Raw genomic sequence first — 21,306 nt, 5'->3', positions numbered from 1 at the left:
TGTTCTTAGACTAAAGAGAATGTCTTCTAGACAATTTAATAATTCAAAAATTGTATTAATTCTTAGGTTAGTTTTAGGTTAAATATTGTCGTTTTTTACCAATTTAGAGGTTCTTTGTAAAGATAGGCTACAAGTTTTTGTCCTTGTTGATTAAATCTGGAAATTGTTTATCTGCAGGCATTTTTCTCTGTCCTAAGTTTTGTTATTATCTATGTGTTTTGTGGCACTTCAGCATATGGGCAGTTTGTTTTGAGCAGTGCCTAGTCTAATGGGAGTTCATTCTTAGGAACAGTTATGTGCAGTTCAGGATTCTCAGAACAATATGCTTAATACTAACTCATGTGACCTCGATTAGCAGACAATTTCTGTTTATTTATTCTTAGGAATAGTTATGTGCACTTCAGGATTCTCAGAACAATATGCTTAATACTAACTCATGTGACCTCGATTAGCAGACAATTTCTGTTTATTTTTACTGACTTCAGGAAGATATGAGCACATTGGGCATAAAAAAGTATCATTTCAGTAGGATTTTTTTTCCCCTGAGACAGGGTTTCTCTGTGTAATCCTGGCTGTCCTGGAACTCACTCTGTAGACCAGAGTGGTCTTGAACTCAGAAATCCACCTGCCTCTGCCTCTGCCTCTCCTCACCCCCTGAGTGCCCAGCCAGTAGGAATTTTTAAGTTACTTTTGTAATTATATCTAAAAGTGATAAAGACTGTCAAATTTAGGAAATCTGAAAATTACAATGTTTTCAGTTTCATATTTTGTTTGAGAGAATATTTTGTTGACATGAGTAAACCTTTTTGAAAAATTCTTTTGAGAAGTCATTTTAAATTAATATGTAAAAGCAAAAGTTTATAAATTACTTTGCAATTAATAAGGTATTTAGCATGTGGATTATAAAAGGGTATAAGCATTCTGTGATACGGAGAAAATTAAACTTTTATTTGTGGAATTTGAGAATATAAGGTATTATAAGTCCAAAATAATGAATAGTGGCCAGTCCTTTATACAGATTTGAGACCTTTTGGTTCCCGCTTAAGAGGTAGTCATCATTTGTCTCTAGGCGTGGTTACCTTTAGTGACGCAGTACATATGCATGTGCAGTCTTGGAGCTTTCACGGGTGACTAAGCTTTGATATTAGGAAAGCTAAGCACTAACGTAGTCTGGTATATCCTCTGCTTAGTTTAAAATGAAACTAATGAGATTTGTCAGAACATTTCTGTTGATAGTAGCATGTTAAAGACACAGTCCCAAAGGAAGTCGGGTTCTGCTCCAGCTAGCATGGCACACTGGGTTTCTGGCATGGGTAGGGAGGAGATAGATAACTTGGGAAAGGTTATAACAATGCAAGAAATGACTACTGTGAGCTGAGTCAGTTTGCTTCAGTTTACTTTTGGATGGAAGGCAGTTTGGAAACGTAAGACTTGACTGTCTCTAAATGAGTACTGAGACTGACACATAACGAAGCATGAAATGGGATGCTCTGGTTTTACATGGACTGTTTTAAGAGTGAGCAATTTAAGGGTTTTTTTTCCTATCCATTAGAAAGTAACTTCATCAGAATAATAAAATTTTAGATTATATTCTTAACATATTGAGAGATAATTTATTTTACAACTTTTGCTTAGTAAATACGATTTGATTTTTAAAACTCAACGTGTTACTCTAAGTCATTTTGTGGTGTTTTAAATTAATTCGAATAGAGTACCCCAACTGTGTATGGAGGAACCTTTAAGACTGTTTTACCAAAACAATCAGATTTTAAATAAATAAAGTTAGAAATATTTGTATTTTCTTTAACTGACAGATACTGTATTGATAAAACCAGCTGAATTACCTAAATGTGTTCTTATGGTTGACTGAAATCTTTAAATCATTCATGTTGTGTTTCTTTCCAAGTACTTTATAAGTAGACTTCTAAGATTGATTTTGAGGGTTCTGTATTTATTGTGAAGCATTTTATAAGGAAATCATGAAAATCTAGGAATTCACACTACTATTTTGTAAATAGTAGTTAATCTAATTTAGAAGATTTGATTTTACTTATTAGTTGTAAGTTTATAATGCTCAAGCTTTTGTGACTGGGGGAGGGGATATTGTGAGAAGGCAACAGTGCTGTAACCAGTGCTGGGGGCTGCAGACCTAAGCTGGGTTAGCTCATTCCTGTTTCTGAGGTAGATTTAGTTAGACAGATTCACTACTTTTCTTTACCTATGGCATCGGTGCAGTTTCCTTACATTTCTTTGCCATTCTTTAATCTTTACAGTTAAATTATGAAGAATGGCATAAAGATTCCCCACCCCCACCCCGTGGAGAAACTAAATAAACTTGGGATCCTACTTTCAATACTACGTTTTTAATAAAATTTTATATTAAGACACTTGTGGGCTCATAGGCAAGAGAAAGCAGAGGGAGCCTATGCACACTGAGGTCCACTGAGAACATTTTACAAAGCCATGGTGATGATACTGACTTTGAGTGTCAGGATCCCAGGTGTTCCCACCCTGGCTTACTTGTGTACGTGTAAGTGTGTGTGTGTGTGGGTGGGTGTGCGCCTGTGTGTTACATTCTATGTGATTAACTTAATTTTTCTCCTAATAAATGACTTATATGTAATGCATAACTTGCAGTATAGTTCAAATAAAGTTGACTATTATACAACAGGTGCAATACCAAGAACATTTCATTTATCTAAGACCATAGCCAAGTACAGGGATCTTGTACATTGTCCTTTTACAACTAACCTCACTCTAACAATGCCTTGCCTGCCTTTTATTTCTAAAATGGTATCTCAAAAAGTGATATAACTTGAATCAGATTTATGCAAATGACAGTTGTTTTAGACTTAGTCAAAAAAGTGAGGGAAGAAATGAGACTGGAACTAAACTACTTAAACATACGCTTAAGGAGGCAAGCAGTGGAAACATCTGAATGATTACAACTGAAAGGAAATAGAGAACAGGTCAGGCAGGATTTGAGGGTTTCACTAAGAAGGAACATGATCATGTTTAATGTAGGTATGAGTAGTAAGGAGATATAGTTGAGAAGAACTTGAAATATAAGGAGGACTAGTTTATCTTTGGGATTTCTCTGAAGTCAGGATTGAAAGCATAGGTAGAAAATTTAGATCTTATGTATTAAAGGGAACAATTGTGCTCAAAAGCAGAATAAGATTCAGTTGTAGCTTTAAGGATTTGATGGGGATGAACCCCCCCCCCCCCCCAACTTCCAGTAAGTGAGAAAGGGAGTATGGAAAAGAAGAGCTTATGCCTTGGGACATTGTCTCAAACAAGAAGGTAGACATACACAGTATAACAAAAGGTGCATTTTATTATACAAAATTTTCACTCTAAATTTCTAACTGAGGTCCTAAGCCTATCTTCTCCAAGGCTGCTCACCTGTGCCAAAGGTATTAGCTGATTGTTAGGTTCAGTCTCTAATAGAAGTCTGTGATTTGAGGATCAGGACTCTGGGAGACTCCAGCTGCAGGGCATCTCCAGATGTGCAGAGCAGAGCATGGCTTATGGTCTCTGCTTATATACTCTCCAGTGGTCATCATGGGGTTCTAGGACTGTGTGTGGTTCTTGAGTTAGTCATGCCATTGAGTTCTGGCTCTCAGATACAGCCTTGGGCGTAGTGGAGATCCTGACTAAGCTCTTTTTACATGTCTAAAACAGCATTTTTTACTCTGCTCATTATAGAAAGAAAGTTTGTCTTTACCCCACTCTACCCCTGAACACACACTTTTGGTGATAACAGCTTACAGACTGCTGAAGAGAAACAATGACAATGAAAACACTGAGATACCCGTTCTCCAGGGTTACTTATGTAAGAATACTTTGATAGTACTAGTACTTCCCTTTCTCATTTAGAATTTGGTTTGGAGAATTTTCTGTGACAAAAATGTTTGAAACTGTTAGATAAAGCATTAAAATGTATAAAGTGAAATACTACTTTGTTCTGTCTTTATTATGCACTAGGATAGGTGCTACTACAATGTTTTCAGATTGAATAGTGGCAAAGTCAACAATTTTTTTTTGTTACTGTTAATATGTTCATTTACCTAAATCATCATTTAACCCCTTGAAGAACTCTTAGTACCTTGTAGACAGTCAAACAGCTCTAATCCTCTGTCTTACATGGGACATGGGACAAATTGGTTGATGATTCCAATACGGTATATGGTCTTCTGGAATCCCAGATAACGAGCTGTGGAATGGATTTCCGATGAGGATTATAGTTAGTATTAGATTCTCATTGAGGTAAAATATGTACATGCTACAAAGTGTTAAGGCCCTTGAAGAGAAACGGAAACTGAAACTTCAAATGAACACAAATGTGCAAAGAGAAGAGGCTGAGGTGGTTTGAACAGCTCTTGGAAGGCAGAGAAGTACAGGAGGAAAGTAAGGTGTGGAAGTGGGTGGATAAAGAAAAGATTTCCAGTAGACAACTCAGTTTCTATATTTAATACCTCAAAGCTGGAGAAAGCATGGCATCTAAGAACTGAATACATCTTTTCTAACTTGAAAGTGAAAGTTCAGTTTGAGAAATTAGGATATTCTATATTATCAAAGAAAGCTTCAAAAGTCCATTATAAACTAAAGTTAACAAATAATGAACTACATCTGGCTAAAATGAAAAATTGAAAAGGAATTTTGAGCAGTTTTAGAAGTCACATTAAAATACTTACATGTGGGCTCAGTGTTTGAGAGCATTTGTAGCTCTTGTGGAGGACCTGAGTTGAGATTCCATTACCTGCACAAGGCAGCTTATAACCACATGTAACTCCAGTTCTGGGGATCCAATACTTTCTTGTCTTTGCAAGTGCGCACACACGTGTGTACACACAGAGACACAATACAAATTTGAAAAACTTTTTAAGACAATAATTATGTACTTTTGATCCAAAAGGTACCTTATAAATATTCTAAGCCTTTTCATTTAAATTTTAGTTATTTTTTGTAATTTAAGGGGTGTGTGTGTGTGTGTGTGTGTGTGTGTCCGTCTGTCTGTCCGTCTGTCCTTCCGTCCATCCTCCCATGAGTGCATGCATAGGATACGGATGATTGTGGGTGTTCTGTTCTATCATATCACTCTTGGTCCTTTGAAACAGTCTTCTGCTGATTCAAAGACAAGAGCCTGGCCATCAGAAAGCTCCAGCAGTCTTCTATCCCTGTTCTCAGTGTTGAGATTATAAGCATGTGTAACCCCTACATTTTTATTTGGACTCTAGGGATTTGAACTCTGCTCCCCATCCCTTGCTTGTTCAGCAAGTACTGTTGTCTGCTGAACCAAATTCCCAGGCATAATTTTATTTTTAGTCAACACAGTAATTCTTTATGAGGTAAAGTGCAATGATAGATGCATATACATTATATGGTTATAAATCAGTGTTTAGGACATCTGTCACCTGATACATTTATCATAGAATTGTGAGAACACTCAAAATCTTTTGAGCTAGGTAACTTTGCTAACTGTACTCATGCCTTGTATGCAGGATCCAGAATTTTCTGGGACCAAGCAAAAAAAAAAGTATAAATATAATTTTAAAAATCTCTTAGTTTGTTTTATTTTCTTCTAAACACTAAAGATAATTTAACTTACTACTCATTAGTGTTTCCTAAAGTATGTTCTGAGTATGACAGATACCAAGGAGAAAATAGTGCAATAGCTAAGCAAGTTAGAGAAATTACAGGCTAAACAACATTAAAAACAGGTTTATCTAGTTCCTCGGAAGTATAACTGACACTGGCCAGAAAGGTGTATTTTACGTAATTTTATTTTGTTTTGGTTTTGGTTTTTGTTTTGTTTTGTTTTGTTTTCTTCAAGACGGGGTTTCTCTGTATAGCCCTGGCTGTCCTGGAACTCACTCTGTAGATCAGGCTGGCCTCAAACTCAGAAATCCGCCTGCCTCTGCCTCCCAAGTGCTGGGATTAAAGGCGTGTGCCACCACTGCCCAGCTGTACATAATTTTTAATGCATATTTTACTAAAGTTCTTTTTTTCTAAAGGTATTTATTCTGCCAAGCCTTTTGAACAATCAATCTACCTACTTAATTATCTGTTTGTCTATCTATCTATTCTAGATTCTGATGTTTTTAATTATCAGTGTGACAATACCACATTATCTTCACAACAGGAATATTTCTAGAGTAGGATTTGTTTCTCTTATGCACTCCAATTTAGAAAGATTTTTATTAGCCAACACTGAAAAATGTTTACACTAGTCTTCAGAGTGTAATAAAACCTAGAGGTGTATTTTGGTGGTAGAGTGCTTGCTGAGTGTGCTTAAGGCCCTGAGTTCTATCTCCAGCACCAAGGAAGGGAATATAAAAAGAATATAAAAGATAATATGAGATACAGTAAAAAGATTTATCTATTTATATTCCCTTAATATGAATTAAGAAATTCATATTAGGATTACTCAGTGGATGAAATACTTTCAGGCTTGGGCTTAATTAAGGCCTCTTCTCAACCATACAAATCATGGTGATTCACTTGTTTATGTGCAGTGTACTCTACTGGTGTTTGCCATTATCATTTAATATATTAGAAACCTATTAAATGCCAGTAATATTAATTTCATGTTATCACAAGTAACATCTATGAAATATTTTTTTGTTTTGTTTTGTTATTTTTGAGACAGGGTTTCTCTGTGTAGCCCTGGCTGTCCTGGAACTCACTCTGTAGACCAGGCTGTCCTTGAATTCAGAAATCCGCCTGCCTGTGACTCCCAAGTGCTGAGATTAAGGGCGTGCACCACCACTGCCTGGCTGAAACACTTTTTTTAAAGTAAATTTATGAAGGAGATTGCTTTTTTATTTACCTTTTCCTGGATCTTTAACATCTGGCTACTTGATCATTAGTCTTCACAGTAGTTGTGAAGTCATAAATTGTGTATGTGGCTTACGGAAACCACAACCACACACTAAAGAAAATGGCAATAAAAGGCAAACTTAAGTTTTACTATTAGTCATGGTTTTTATCTGAAGAGTCATCATGGTTCTCAGCACGTGTTTAAGAGTACCACTGCTACAATGGGACATATTTCATAACTTTGATAGGTAATTGTAAACTTGTAAGATAATATATATTTGTTCTAATTTAACTCAGTTTGGATTTTGAGGATTGAAAGGTGAAGTAATAAAAATTATGAGCATTATGATTTCAAATGATGTGGAAACTTATATGACGCAGCAGTTAGAATTTTACCCATACTGTTTGAAAGGATTTAGGTAAATTAAAAATTTAGCATGGTTGGTCATGGTGGGACACATCTTTAATTCTAGCACTTGGGAGGCAGAGGCAAGTGATCTCTTAGTTTGAGGCCAATATGGTCTACATAGTGAGCTCTAGAACAGCTGGGGCTAAGTGGAGAAACCCTGTCTCTAAAAACAATAACTAAAGTTAGTATAGCATATATGCATATTAAAAATCCCCAAAATTTGTATAATGAGACCCTAAAAATACTAATTGTTTTTAATTTTTAATTAATTTAGAGCTATAATAGCAGGTTCAAAACACTGATTTTTTTTTTTTTTAATTGAGTTTTGTTGTTGCTGCTTAAGTTTTAGGAAATCCAACTGAAATATACCATATAATGCTGTCTGTCTATCTATTTAGGTTCTGGGGTGGGGGTTATTCTGAGTTTCCATCCCAAGCTGGCCTCGACTTTCCCCAGTGAAGGATCTGCATGTGCAGACTACTGGGATTGTAGGTGTGAACTACCGGGTCCCAGGTATACAGTGTGAACTACCGGGTCCCAGGTATACAGTGTGAACTACCAGATCCCAGGTATACAGTGTGAACTACCGGGTCCCAGGTATACAGTGTGAACTACCGGGTCCCAGGTATACAGTGTGAACTACCAGATCCCAGGTATACAGTGTGAACTACCAGATCCCAGGTATACAGTGTGAACTACCGGGTCCCAGGTATACAGTGTGAACTAACAGATCCCAGGTATACAGTGTGAACTACCGGGTCCCAGGTATACAGTGTGAACTACCGGGTCCCAGGTATACAGTGTGAACTACCGGGTCCCAGGTATACAGTGTGAACTACCGGGTCCCAGGTATACAGTGTGAACTACCGGGTCCCAGGTATACAGTGTGAACTACCGGGTCCCAGGTATACAGTGTGAACTACCGGGTCCCAGGTATACAGTGTGAACTACCGGGTCCCAGGTATACAGTGTGAACTACCGGGTCCCAGGTATACAGTGTGAACTACCGGGTCCCAGGTATACAGTGTGAACTACCAGATCCCAGGTATACAGTGTGAACTACGGGGTCCCAGGTATACAGTGTGAACTACCAGATCCCAGGTATACAGTGTGAGAGAGAAGCCCAGAGCTTCATGCTTCCTAGGCAAGCTCTATCAACCTCAGCCCTGAAACTGACTGTTCATCATTGTTTAGTATTGACATCATGGTAATTTATAGAATCCTTTACATTAGTTTACAGTAATTTATAGCACTTTTCTTTCTTGATCTAGTAAATGATAATGTGAAATAAGTAGCTTAACAAAATCTGAACATTTTCTTGGAGTATTGACTGACCTAAACAGATTGTAATTTTAAAAACTGTTTTACTTAACATTACAGAACAAATATTTTTTTTGTGCGTGTGTGTGTGTGGGACATAATAGGTGCCTGTGTCTGTTTTTGACAAAATAGGTGAAGTATTATAGACACCTTGCACCTGATCACTTGCTGCAAATATGTCATCGGCTAGGACCTCTTCTTGAGCAAGAAATTCCTCAGAGTGTTCCTGGAGTACAGACTTTACTAGGAGCTGGAAGACAGTCCTTGCTACGAACAAATAAAAGTATGAGTGTTTTCTATTACAATTTCGATCTTCTTCTTCTCACTTTTTGTGTGTGTTATTTTTGTATTCATGAAGTGTATGTTTTAATAGGCTGCAAGCATGTGGTATGGAAAGGATCTGCCCTGGCTGCACTGCACTGTGGGAGGCCGCCAGAGTCTCCAGTTAACTACGGTAGCCCACCTAGCATTGGTGAGTTGAATTTACTATGTTGTGATGTCCTCTGGGTAAAGAATTCTTGAAAATAATGTTTTTAATTACTGTGCTGTTAGAGAACTTTATCTGTACATATTATATATATCAACATTCAAAGATGGAAACCTCTCAGCTTTTCTTAGGTAAATAGTTTTAATAATAAAACCATAATGTACAGCTGTAAATTATGTTATGAAGACTGATGATGTCACTAATGTTTCAGTTTTCCTGAAATTCCCTTACTAAAAGTTACATGTTGAGTTAATTGGTGTCATAATTTAATTTAGCTGTAATGTTAGTTAGCAAACAACTAGTTTTTCTTTTAATAGAGTGGCGTATTTTAAAATTTCAAAGAGAACAAACTTACAAATAAGTTTTCCTCTTGAGTTGCTTTATAGACACAGCCTAACACTTCTTAGTAGAACATTGTGTCTTTGAATTAATAGAGCATCTTCAGGGCTGAACTTGTTGATCTTGTCGCTTGCCTTTCTCCCTTCCAGGATATTGTCTAACACTGTAATATTAATTTCTATGGCTTTACCTTTGCTCTTCACAAAGAAGTACACAAAGGTAAATCCTTCCATGTTAGAGACTTACTTCTTGACCAGTATATCAACACGTGGCATTAGAGGTCATCATGTTAGTCTGAGCCTCTTCCCTCATGTGCACTGGCCTCCTTCACCGCCTTTATTGGAGGTGAAAAGTGCTCAGTATTTTAAAATAATGTCTGCTTCGTTACTTTTCCTCTGTAGAACTTCAGTTAAACAAATGCAGGACTTTTTGATGTAGTTTGTTACTCTCTTGTCTGTTTACATTTTTTTCTTTCTGTGGTAATATCCTGGTATTTGTATGATCATAATCATAGTTGATCATATTTTATTTATCTTCTTGGTGAGATTCAACACAATTTTGGTATTAATCTAACATTAAAAAGAATTCCATTTTGATTATATGTACTGCTTTTTCATATTCGTCACTTTGTCCTTGAGTGTTCTGTGTTCATTGTTTTTCCTTTCTTCCCTTCTGCTCACACTCTGTCCCTCTGCATTCCGTGCTTAGTTCTCCTCATGGAAGCATGGTCATGCCGGCCTGCTTTCTTGTTAGCTGCTTTCCTTCCACAGTTCACTTCCTTGTGTTTTTCTCTTGTTATAGTTTTCACATAATGGTTTACAGCTTGTGTTTAGTCATTTCACACTCAACTATTTTCTTTTTGTATTGCCTGTTGTTTCTAAATTTATTTTTCTTTAAATATACTTTCATTTGGCACAATGTTAATGTTAAAAAATTTTCACTTTTCTATCTTCTGTAAGTGCAAAGGGACATTGACCCTTCATGGTTATTTCTTTTCTTTTCCTTATAAAGCAGGAAGTTAGCTGTCAGACTCGCAAGATGTGTTTGCGTTATAGAAAAGTTCCATTGTTTAGATTTCCATTTCAGGTTCCAGGTGACAAGACAAAGGGGTACATTTTTTTTTTTTTAAATACCCATTTTCATAGGGAATCCAGTGCTTTTAGAGTTTTCATTTTTTAAGTAAATAATTGATCATCTTTACTTATAAGTTATAGATATGATGACAGATTCTCCCATCCCCATCTGGCAAGTGATTTAGTACTCGTTACGATGCACTCAGGCTCCCCTCAGTTCTCACGGCTGCTTTCCCACAGTGATTAGTGAGGTTCATGGTGGGTTTTCATCTTTATAAGTTAGAAAAATCCTTTTTGTCATCTTTTCATAAGATCTTAGACTTTTTGAATTTCTTTAAGGATCCGTTGAATTTAATATTTGAACATTTCCTGGGAATTTTTTTGGAAATGAGGAAGTTCATAGTCAGGCTGAGTATATTTTATGAGATAGTAGTAATTTGTTCAGCTCCTCACATGTCACTCAGTGAAATAAAATAATCTCCCACAAAATAACTTTTATAACATACAATGTTTTGATTGCTTAGGGACAGCCAATATAAATAAGTGTAGTATAAACTAGCTTTGAGTTTGTAGAACAAGTGGTGTCCTTTGCATTCCATAGCGGCTCTGTAAGAGGCCTCTTCTATCCACGGAGAAACCAAATTGTAGGTGAGTGGTAACAGAGTCAGTGCGTTCTCTGGTGATGATTTGCAGCTTCTGCATTCAATTCATGTCACTATTACACATCACCCTCTCGCCTCTGTTCAATTACTTACGCATTCATGTACACGCGGTGCCTATTATTTGAGTATAGTAATCTTTGGATTACTTTGTCTTAGTATAGAAACTGTGGAAATAATGGGGAGTGTATTCTTTCAAGTTAAGGACTTGAATTTGAAATCAGATACTCAGTTTTCTGAAAGAAACTTACAGGAACAACCTGTACATTCCACTTGTAGCCAAGGCTGACTTTGAGCTGTGACTCTTCCCTCTACCTCTTGGGAGCTGAGATTGTAGGCGTGTACACCTGGTTTATCTTGTGCTCCGGCTCCAACTCAGTGCTGTGCAGAAAGCACACGAATTCCACCAGCTAAGCCATAGTTCCTAACTTCCTAACCTCAAGTTTAGTGTTGGAGTAGTGGGATTTATTTCTCTAAAGTAGCTTTGCTTTTAGTTAGATCATTGCCAGTTTCATTACCATTGCAGCCATGCAAGAAAGCTACAGTAAATTTTCTTAAAGCAAATCTTAACATTATTTCATCCCTTTCTCTGTAAAGACCTCAAACCATGGTTTCACTGGAATTCAATTAAAATGTATCTGTCACATCATAATTTTTCTTTCCTGACAATTGTTGTTTTATATTTTGCGTGTTTGGAGTTTTTTCTTTTTTTTTTTCTCTTTCATTTTTATTGAGATAGGCTCTCACTGTGTTTCAGACTGACTTGTTAGGTTTTCTATTGTGTTTACTTTGTACTTTGCATGTGTATGCATGCTACTTATTTGTATGGAGGTTCGAGGACAAGTTGTAGAAGTTGGTGTTCTCCACGTTGTGGGTCCTGGGGATTGATCTTAGAGTATTTGGCTTCATGGCAAATCCCATACCCTCTGACCCATCTCCTGGTTCTACATTTTTAATGCTCTTTTATGGCCCCAGGACATTGCACATGCTGTTCTCTCAACCTGGGATTATATTCCCCTCCTGACAACTTTTTTTTGTTTTTTTTGTTTTTTGTTTTGGTTATTTTTTAGTTTTTTGATTTCTAGAAAAATTACTTAAACTACTGCCCCATATGTTTGGAACCTTTGCTATATGTTCCAAAATTTTCTTTATTTGATAATATTTACCATTGTTGTAAGTAAGTTTTTATTTCCTGTCTTCCTTGCTAGACTCAGTCTCCATGAGGATAAATACCGTGTCTTCTTTTTTTAATCTGTTAACATCCAGTTGACTACACTTGTATCATAATGCTCTATAAATATTAGTTGGCTTAAAGTTAAGTGACTGACATGTTTGACATAGAAAAAAGTTACCTAAAGTTGTAAAGGTAGACATGTGAGGACCTAGGTGTGATCTGTTAGCACCAACAAAAAGTTATAACATTTAAAGAATTTTAATTAAAATAACTAAGCTTTTTACCAGTACTTAAAAATTAAAGGTATTGTTACACTAGTATTTTAGTTGAAGCAGCAGATTGATTCCCAGGAAAGAAAAGGGGAAATAAATACCCTTTTAATGATAGTCACTATCTTTAATTTCCTTTTATTCTTTGATATGTCCTTGACTTATGAAGCTTTTTGTGTAATTCTTGGGATTATCATTACTTCCTGTCTGAAATTTCAGCTGCTTTGCTTCTCTTTTTTAGTTAATATTAATCTTTTACAGTATTTACTAAATCTGTTGGTTTTAAGTAGAACAACTAAACAACAAATCTGCACATGTGAGGAGTTCCTGGTCGCTCTTGAGTATCCTAGTCCTTTTACTCACATACGTAAAGTAAGGAGGAAAGTCAGGAGTATTTCCATCTCTGTTCCCCATTACCTCTCTTCATGATTATTAAATGATTTTGGGATTGTCCTTCTAATACTGTTGGAGCTGCTGTTCATTATGTGATTTGTCTTGTTCTACTCTAGGTGGTGCTGTAGATACGAACCAAATCATGTTAATGTTTTCCACATGCTGTCTGGCCTTAATGTCTTTCTTAACAGTAACCTCAGAATAATTTGTATGTGTATAGTGATTTAGTTGTTTCCTTTTAAATCTTTCTTAATAGAACTATCTCTGACACTTAACTCACTGAGCCAACCCTTCCGAGAGTTTTTATAAATAAAACTTAAATGGAAGGCCTTTTAGTTTATCTTCTGGCTTACAAACTAGACTCTGTGATGGGTAAAATTCTTTTGTTGTTGCTTTTGTTTTTGAGACATGGTGTCCTAATGGAGCCCTACGCTAGCCTTACACTTGAACTCCTCTGCCTTAGTCTCATGAACACTGAGATTACAGGTACAGTCCACTTTGCCCAACAATATATAAATCCTTTATATCAGTTTTTAGTCCATTTAAAATTGGCAGTGGGCATTTTCTGGAGAATAATATACTTTCATATTCTTTAAGATGTGTACTTTGTATGCTTTTTATAATTAAAGTTAAATTTCTTGACTCTGAAATCTTATTTTCTATCAAGCTTTAAATTTAAGCTAAAAAAATGAATGCAATTGGTTATATAATAGTGTGGGATATTTCCTTTTAGTCTTGTTTCCTAATGTTATACTCCGGCACCATATTGTTGGGATCATTAAAATTTACTTTTAAGTTTTCTTACTGATGAGGCCTCTAGTCTGTTATGATAAAGATGACAAAAATATATACCAAGAGTATTGTGTAGTGTCTAGAATGTTGGAGAGCACTCAGTACATATTGGCCACTATCACCCATTATTTAAAGATCTGCTGTGCTGACATTTTTCAGCATTACTGAACTTCATCTGCTAGTATTTTACTTTTTAAAAATACATTTATTTTTGTTTGTGTACTTGTGCTACAGTGCATGTGTGTGTGTGTGTGTGTATTATATATATCTACATATCTCTATATATCTATATCTTAGAACCTTTTTGTGGTCCTTTGAAATAAGTAACATTTTATGTAACTATGCCATATTAAATACTTTATGCCATATGGTATGTTTGTATGATAGAAATGATGAAATTACTGTCATCCTATAAAGACAAGCATGTTTTCTGAATGTTTGGTCACAAAGAGTCATTCCACTAAAATTGAAGATAATATGTTTTCTTATGTTCATTTAAGTTTTTATAAATTTGTTGTAATTAAAATTTAGCTTCATAGATTTCCAGAGCCCTTAATTTACAGATACTGATTCTAAGTTTATATTTAGAAAGCCTTTCTTTATATTGTGGAGATTAAAATGAAATCTAGTTACAGATTATTCAAAGTTTATTCTTCTGTGCTTTAGTTTAGGAAACATTTTGGTTATTATTTCTAATCCTACTGACATTAGCATTTGACTCAGAGGGTACCAAGAAATTGTTTAAGTGTGTGAGTGGGTTTTAAACAACAGTTGCAGAGTTAAATTAGACAAGATATGATAATAAAATTGATTTAATAAACATTGCTTAAAAAACTTTTTGCTAAAGTACCCCAATGCTTCTTATCTGAGTTCTTATTTTGTATCAGAAAGGGCAGTTAGGGGCTTAAGCTGTGTGGAGGCACTTTCTGAGTTACAGATTCTGTTCTTCATTTTCTCCCCATCTAATTGTTCTGTCACAGAAACTGTTTCCCTGGGCTTGGAATCTGCAGCTACATTTCTTGTATTCATTAGGCTGACTGACAGACAGGCTTTGCTTTGATAAATTTGTAGTTCTGGGGCTCTCCAGTACTGATGTTCAGGGAGAAACTGCTTTCCTACACTAGAATAGATATTATACCAAATGTTATGTTCATCTTAAAGATCTTTTAAAAATTATGGTTAATTTTGATCTTTGAACTTGGGTAATTTATTACAGTTTTACTTGAATGCTTGTTCGTTTTACTGAGTCCAAATAGAGCAAAGCTAAACATTGGAGAGGAAAACAGTATTTCTGCTTTGGTACTTAATTGCTGATTTTTGCCATATATATTTTTACTATCCTTAAAAATGTAATTACCAGTGGGCAGTGGTGGCACATGCCTTTTATCCCAGAATTTGGGAGGCAGGGCCAGATGAGTTTCTGAGTTTGAGGCCAGCCTGGTAGACAGAGTGAGTTTTAGGACAGCCAGGGCTACACAGAGAAACCCTGTCTTGAACTCCCCCCGTTCCCCCCCCCCCAAAAAAAAACCAAAAAACCAAAACAAAACATTGTTACCAAAATTGTTATTGTTGCTCTTCTGTGGCAGCTGTAGTTGGTGTGCTTATGCATGTGCATAAGTGTGTATACTTCCCCCCCTTCCTTAAATAAACTTGGTACAGCTAATACCTGTATTGTAAAAGAAACTGGGATATCTTTGCTGTTTAGTTAAAATCATTGGTCTTGAAGCTTTGGCTCAGCTGTAGAAACTTGATAAGGAAAGATGTCAGTTTATCAGCAAAGTAGTCTACATTTAGATTTGCAACAAATATTTTTACTTCATAAGTTCTTCAAAATTAGTTTTAAATAATCAGGTATGAGATATTTTTAAGTAGGCTTATAATACTTAGAAATATTAAAATGCCATTAATTATAAAACTAAAATGCTTAGTAATGGCATAGGTTGGTCTAGCACAGTTGTTAGTTACAGTTTAATAGAAAAGAGGAGAATGAGTGCAGTGAAAGGCTGGACACACTGGTTTCCAAGCTCTTTCAGTCAGCGTTGCATTGCCTCGAGGAGACATTATAACTAAGACAACTCTTGTGACAAGAGAAAGCATTTAATTGGGGACTTATTGTTTCAGAAGTTTAGTCTATGATCCTCATGGCAGTTAGCATGAGGTGAGTAGGCAGCCATGTTGCTGGAGAAGCAGTTGAGACATATCCTGATCTACAGGCAGAGAGAGAGAGAGAGAGAGAGACAGACAGATGTGCCTGGCATGGGCTTTTAATGCATCAAAGCCAACCACCAGGGATACACATCCTTCAAGGCAGCACCCACTAATCCTTTTAATCCTTTCAAAAAATTTGTTCCCTAGTGACTAAGCATTCAAATACATGAGCCTGTGGGGGTGGGGCACAGCATTCTACTCCCTTGTGCCCATACATTTATAGCTATGTCATAATGCACAGTCCAACTTCAAAATCCTCATAGTCTTTCACAGTCTAAATGCTATTTAAAAGTCCAGAGTCTCTTCTGAGACTCAGGCAATCTCTTAATTGTCACCTCTTGTAAAATCAAAATCTAAAAGCAAATCACATATTTTTAACATATAGGCATAGAATATACATTAACATTCCAAAAGGGAAGAAGAGGAGCATAGTGAAGAAGCACTGGACCAAATGAGGCTGAAAACCAACAGGACACACTCCAAACTCTGTATCTTCATATTTAAGATAGTACTCTTCAGATTTCCAACTTTCAGCTTTGTTAACTTCAACATACTTTTCTCTCGGGCTGGTTCTGCACCTGGTCTGCAGCTTTCCTCAGCAGGCATCCCACAACTCTGGTCTCTCCACATCTTGGGCTATCTAATACTATCCAGGCTTTACCTTCACAGCGTCATTTAATGGCCTCTTGGGGCCTCCATGCAGTGCCATCCCTGACATGCACCTGGTTTCAGAGGCTTTCCTTAGACATGGGGGTGGGGTTCTACAACCTCTGTCTTCTTTGACTCTAAAGCCAGACCACATGGCCATGACTGAAACTGCTAAGTTCTTGCTAAGGCTGGAACTTGGCCTGCTCTTTCATTTATATTTGCATCTACTTTCTGTTATTGATGGCTTCCTTCACTGCTTACGCTTTCCTATAATTCCTTTCACAAGTCAGTTGGAGGCTTAGCTGGGAAGAGTCTTGCACTGACCTTTATTCCACTTGGCATCAGGCTTTGCTTTAAGCTTTTATCTCCTTGAGCATAGGATTTAACTGTTACACTTACTGATGCTTCTTTTTCTCCTCAAACTGTACATTTTGTACTTTTCCTTGCTTACATAGCTTTTTTTTTTTTATTACAGATATGTGTAAGAGTGACCACTAATAACCACATGGCTCAGTCAATAGTAGGCTGTCTTGATATTTCTTTGCCCAACACCATTAAACCTATACTCTTCAATTTATCTTTAGGCAGATATTTAGTACAAGGGCAGAAGGCATCCATATCACAAGAATGGTCTTTTGGCCACTCTTCCCCTCTGCAACTTCTCGAACTGGGTCCCCACCTTCAAATGACCTTCTGCACTGTCTTCTGTGTTCCTATAAAGATGGCACATTAAGCCCCACTTAAAGTATTCAACTGTTTTCTAGTCCTCCAAACCCCAGCATGGTCAAGCCTGTTAACAGCAATACCTTATTCCTGGTACCAATCTGTCTTAGATACTGTTCTATTGCTGTTAAGAGACACTATGGTTAAGAGAAAGCATTTAATTGGAGATGTGCTTACAGTTTCAGACTTTAGTCCATTATCATCGTGGCTGGGAACATGGTGGAGGTCTGCAGGTGCTAGAGAAGTAGTTGAGAGTTACCTCTTGAACTTCAGGCACAGAGAGACTAGGCCTGGTATGGGATTTTGATATTTCAAAGCCCACCCCCAGTGACACACTTCCTCCAACAAGGGCACACCTCCTAATCCTTTTATTCCTTTCAAAGACTTCTAGTCCTTGGATTCTAAACGTTTAAATGTGTGAACATATGAGTGTTATTCTCAGAAACTCACTTTATAATGCATAATGCATATTAAAGTTGTAGGTGTATTAAAAGCCTAGCCATGGAATGTAAATCAAAAGTTAAACAAGTAGATAACTTATTTTACTGTTTTTTTTCAGGAGGACTATTGAACTAGGAGAAAGTGAGACAGGAAAATTTGATATTAGTGATTGTGTAAAATATACATTACTTAAGCCAAGTATGTCATGGAAAATGAAAGTTACTTCTCATACCATAACTGGAAAAGTTTGCTTAAGCTCATACGAACTCATAGAGACTGAAGCAGCATGGACATGGCCCACACAGGCCTACACAGGCCTAAACCAGGTTCTTAGCATATAAATAATGTATGGTTTCCAGTGTAGTGTTCTTATGGGATCCCTGAATGTGCAAATAAATGTGTTTCTTATTCTTGTACCTTCTATTGGACTCTTTTCCTTCTGAGGTTTTCTTGTTCGTCTTGTCCAACTTCAATGTGATAGTTTTTATGTATTTTATTATATTTTATTCTGTTATATTTTTATGTTAGCTTTTCCTCCCCCCTAATGAACAGAAAGGGAATGGATCAGGACTGGATGGAGAGGTGGGGAGGTACTGGAAGGAGTAGAGGGAGGGGGATTGTGATGAGAATGTATTACATGAGAAAAGAATCTGCCAGTTAAAGGAAAAGCAGAGTAACATGCTTAATTAACATCTCCAATGTCAGATTTGAACACAAATATAGCATAGCTGCTAAAGTACTGTTCGAGAAGAAAACTTGCTCAATTGATGAAATTGCTTTGGGTGGAGACTATGCATTGACTTTTGCAATTATATGTTATTTTCTAAATTGACTATGCACCACTCTTGTAAGTAGATAAATAAACGAATCCTTGGGAAATAACTAGAAGAGATTTGTTTGGAAAGTTTTGTCATTCTGGTACAGAAATTAAAGGTTTTGAACTCCAATGTTTGATACCTTACATACACATACTTGTATTTTATGTCTTACAGGAAACATTTACAGTGTTGTGGGCTTTAAAACTATATTAGTTTTATAGAGTTGTACATACAGATTTTGATTGAAAGACTTGATGATTTACTATGAAGGACTTTTTTTTCTCTATTTTCTCCCCCTTTATACATATTTTAAAGGGATTGATATTTCAAATAGCTAAAAATACTTTCCAAACTTTTCAGTTTATTACTGGTTTATTTTCAGAAGAATTGATGAAATATATTTAGATATGCTTTTATCTGCACATTAAATCAATTTAGCAGAGTAGTTAAAAATACAAAGCAGTATTTTAGATTAGTTAAAATACAAATCAGTATTAAATACAAAACAATATATATTACCTATGGAGTTATGCATGTTATGGGAGGAGGCTGGAAATAAGTATGGTATATTAAAAAATGTGGGTTTATCTGAAAATTGTAAAAATAACCAAATACATGACTATATAAAGGGTATTAAGAGTTACTGATGGTGGCTTGCAGTTTGCAATGGGTAAATGGGATATGGTTTCATTGGAAAGGTGACAGACATTGAAGGCAGGATTGAAAAAAACAAACAAAATCATCCCAGCATGGCAGGCAGAAGATACAGCTAATGCAAATACCCTAAACAAGGAGCACATCTGATGTGTTGGAAGATTAAGCCAGATTAGCACCTGGAGATGACAAAAGAGAAAGAAGTAGCAAATGAAGTCAGTTAGGCAGTGGACATCTTTTAGGTAGCTTCCTGGTGTTGAGATGAAATACCCCGACAGAAGCAGCTTAAAGGGGAAAAGGGTGTACTTGGCTTACAAGTCCAAGTTACAGTACTTCATTAGAAGGGAAGTCAAGGCAACACGAATTTGAAGTAGCTAGTTACATCACATTCGCAGTCTAAAACACAACAGTGAATTCATTCATGCATGCTGTGTACAACTTGCTCTCTTCATTTTCTAGAGTCCAGGATACCCTGCTCAGGGAATGGTCCCATCCACAGTCAAAATGGGTTTTCCCACATTAATTAATTTAATCAAGATAGTCTCTCAGACATTCTCAGAGGTTAGTTTTTAATATAGTAAATCTTTTATAGAAATACCCTGGAGGCCTACTTCCTAAGTGCCATGTTGACAATATTAACCATCATATGAGACAAGTTTATATAAGACCTTGATAGGTCAGTATCAGAGGACATTTATGGTTATTTTGAATAAAGTAAAAATATTGTGGATTTGAGTAGAGAAGGTGGTGATCATGGGAATTGAAATTTGAAATTCACCAGTCTGCCTAGAAGGGTATCCTCTTGCCTAGGAGGAGAAGAAAGAATTCCCAAGGGAAAATGACTTAGTGTTATTTGGTAGAGTTTAGAACTATTTCCTATCACCTTAACTAGGAAAATAAATCAACTTTTAAACCACAGTTATATTCACATTTAATTTAAGAATTAAAGCTATAAATAATCTCATGAAGGAACAGTTGCTTTGTATCCTCTTACATCTGTTCAACAATGCTTATTTGAAAAATTGATATTCTACTTTAATAAAATTATAAAAATTTCTATAATTTGAGACATTTTCTTTTTACTCAAAGATGTAATTAGCCCATTTTTAGAATGTTAATAATTGCCATTATCTTTCTTCCCCATGAAACTAAATTACATTGAACAGCCATTTATACCTTATCAACCAAGATTCACTTATTCCTCTTTGTTTAAGGTGTTTTACAGTTGCTTGTGAATGAGATACACATTCTGCTTTTCAGTTGAACAGTTAAGGTATAGTAGGATCGATAGATGTTACAGTAACAGTATAATAACACAAATGTGAGGGGATTGAGTCCTAGAATAGTGTTTCTGTTGTAAAAATGACCCACCTTTTTGATACAGTCAAGAGTTTTTTCAAATTTGGCTTCCTCAGCTGCATTTCACTTTTATTTTCTATATTTTCTTTAATTGTCATAATTACAAGGTTTGAATCACCAACTCGATTAATTAGTAGCTCTCTATTTTTTATCTTACTATGGCATATCTTTCATGCTGATGGTAGACTTGTAAGAAGTTAGTTGACAGCACACCTAAAGGATAGAATGCTAGGTAGTTGCTTGCTTGCTAAGTGTCATTAAGCAGAGTGAAGGATACGTTCTTGTGTTTCCAGAACGTTTTAGTTGAAATCTTCACTGTTGTAGTGGGATTCTTTTTTTTCCCAGTTGACTCAAATGTAATTCTAGCTATCTTGAAGATTGAGTAAATCCTGTTTTAAGGGCAGTAACACTTGATTATGTATAAAATATTTTATACACAATTCTGATTTTTTTAAAGTTATGTCTCCAAATTTTGCTGCTTATCATTGTGAAATAATAGTTCTATTATTTTAGTTGTCTCTAACAATAGTGTCTTCATACCTGAATTTTTATAAAAATTGAATTCCAAGAATTTTGTAAGTTTTGGGTAGAAGGAATTAAAGAACATCTCGTTAACTATCCTCATTTAGGTTGCATGCCATTAGTTGCTTTCTTACAGTACAGGAAGGTGAGGCTGACATGTCAGTGGTCTGTGGTACTAGAATAAGATAGTTTGACT

General features: G+C 36.0%; 1 protein-coding gene and 1 long non-coding RNA gene across 8 annotated transcripts in view; both read left to right on the top strand.

The window, feature by feature from the left end:
• The window catches only part of Phip (pleckstrin homology domain interacting protein), a 115,510-nt gene that overhangs the window by 13,134 nt on the left and 81,070 nt on the right, over window positions 1-21,306 (top strand). For all 7 annotated transcript variants that reach the window (XM_006511564.4, XM_030244740.1, XM_030244738.1 and 4 more), the window contains exons 5-6: window positions 8,684-8,834; window positions 8,925-9,023. In XM_006511564.4, the coding sequence (XP_006511627.1) occupies window positions 8,684-8,834; window positions 8,925-9,023 (250 nt within the window). The remainder of the gene's footprint in view (window positions 1-8,683; window positions 8,835-8,924; window positions 9,024-21,306) is intronic.
• Gm39382 lies at window positions 2,493-8,677 on the top strand. Its single transcript, XR_870949.1, has 3 exons — window positions 2,493-2,502; window positions 6,364-6,368; window positions 7,724-8,677. It is a non-coding gene; the product is annotated as a predicted gene, 39382 (long non-coding RNA).

Source organism: Mus musculus, chromosome 9 (assembly GCF_000001635.26).
Source record: "Mus musculus strain C57BL/6J chromosome 9, GRCm38.p6 C57BL/6J".
NCBI classification, from domain to species: domain Eukaryota; kingdom Metazoa; phylum Chordata; class Mammalia; order Rodentia; family Muridae; genus Mus; species Mus musculus.
The sequence above is the reverse complement of the archived record's forward strand: the minus strand, read 5'-3'. Positions and strand labels throughout refer to the sequence as shown.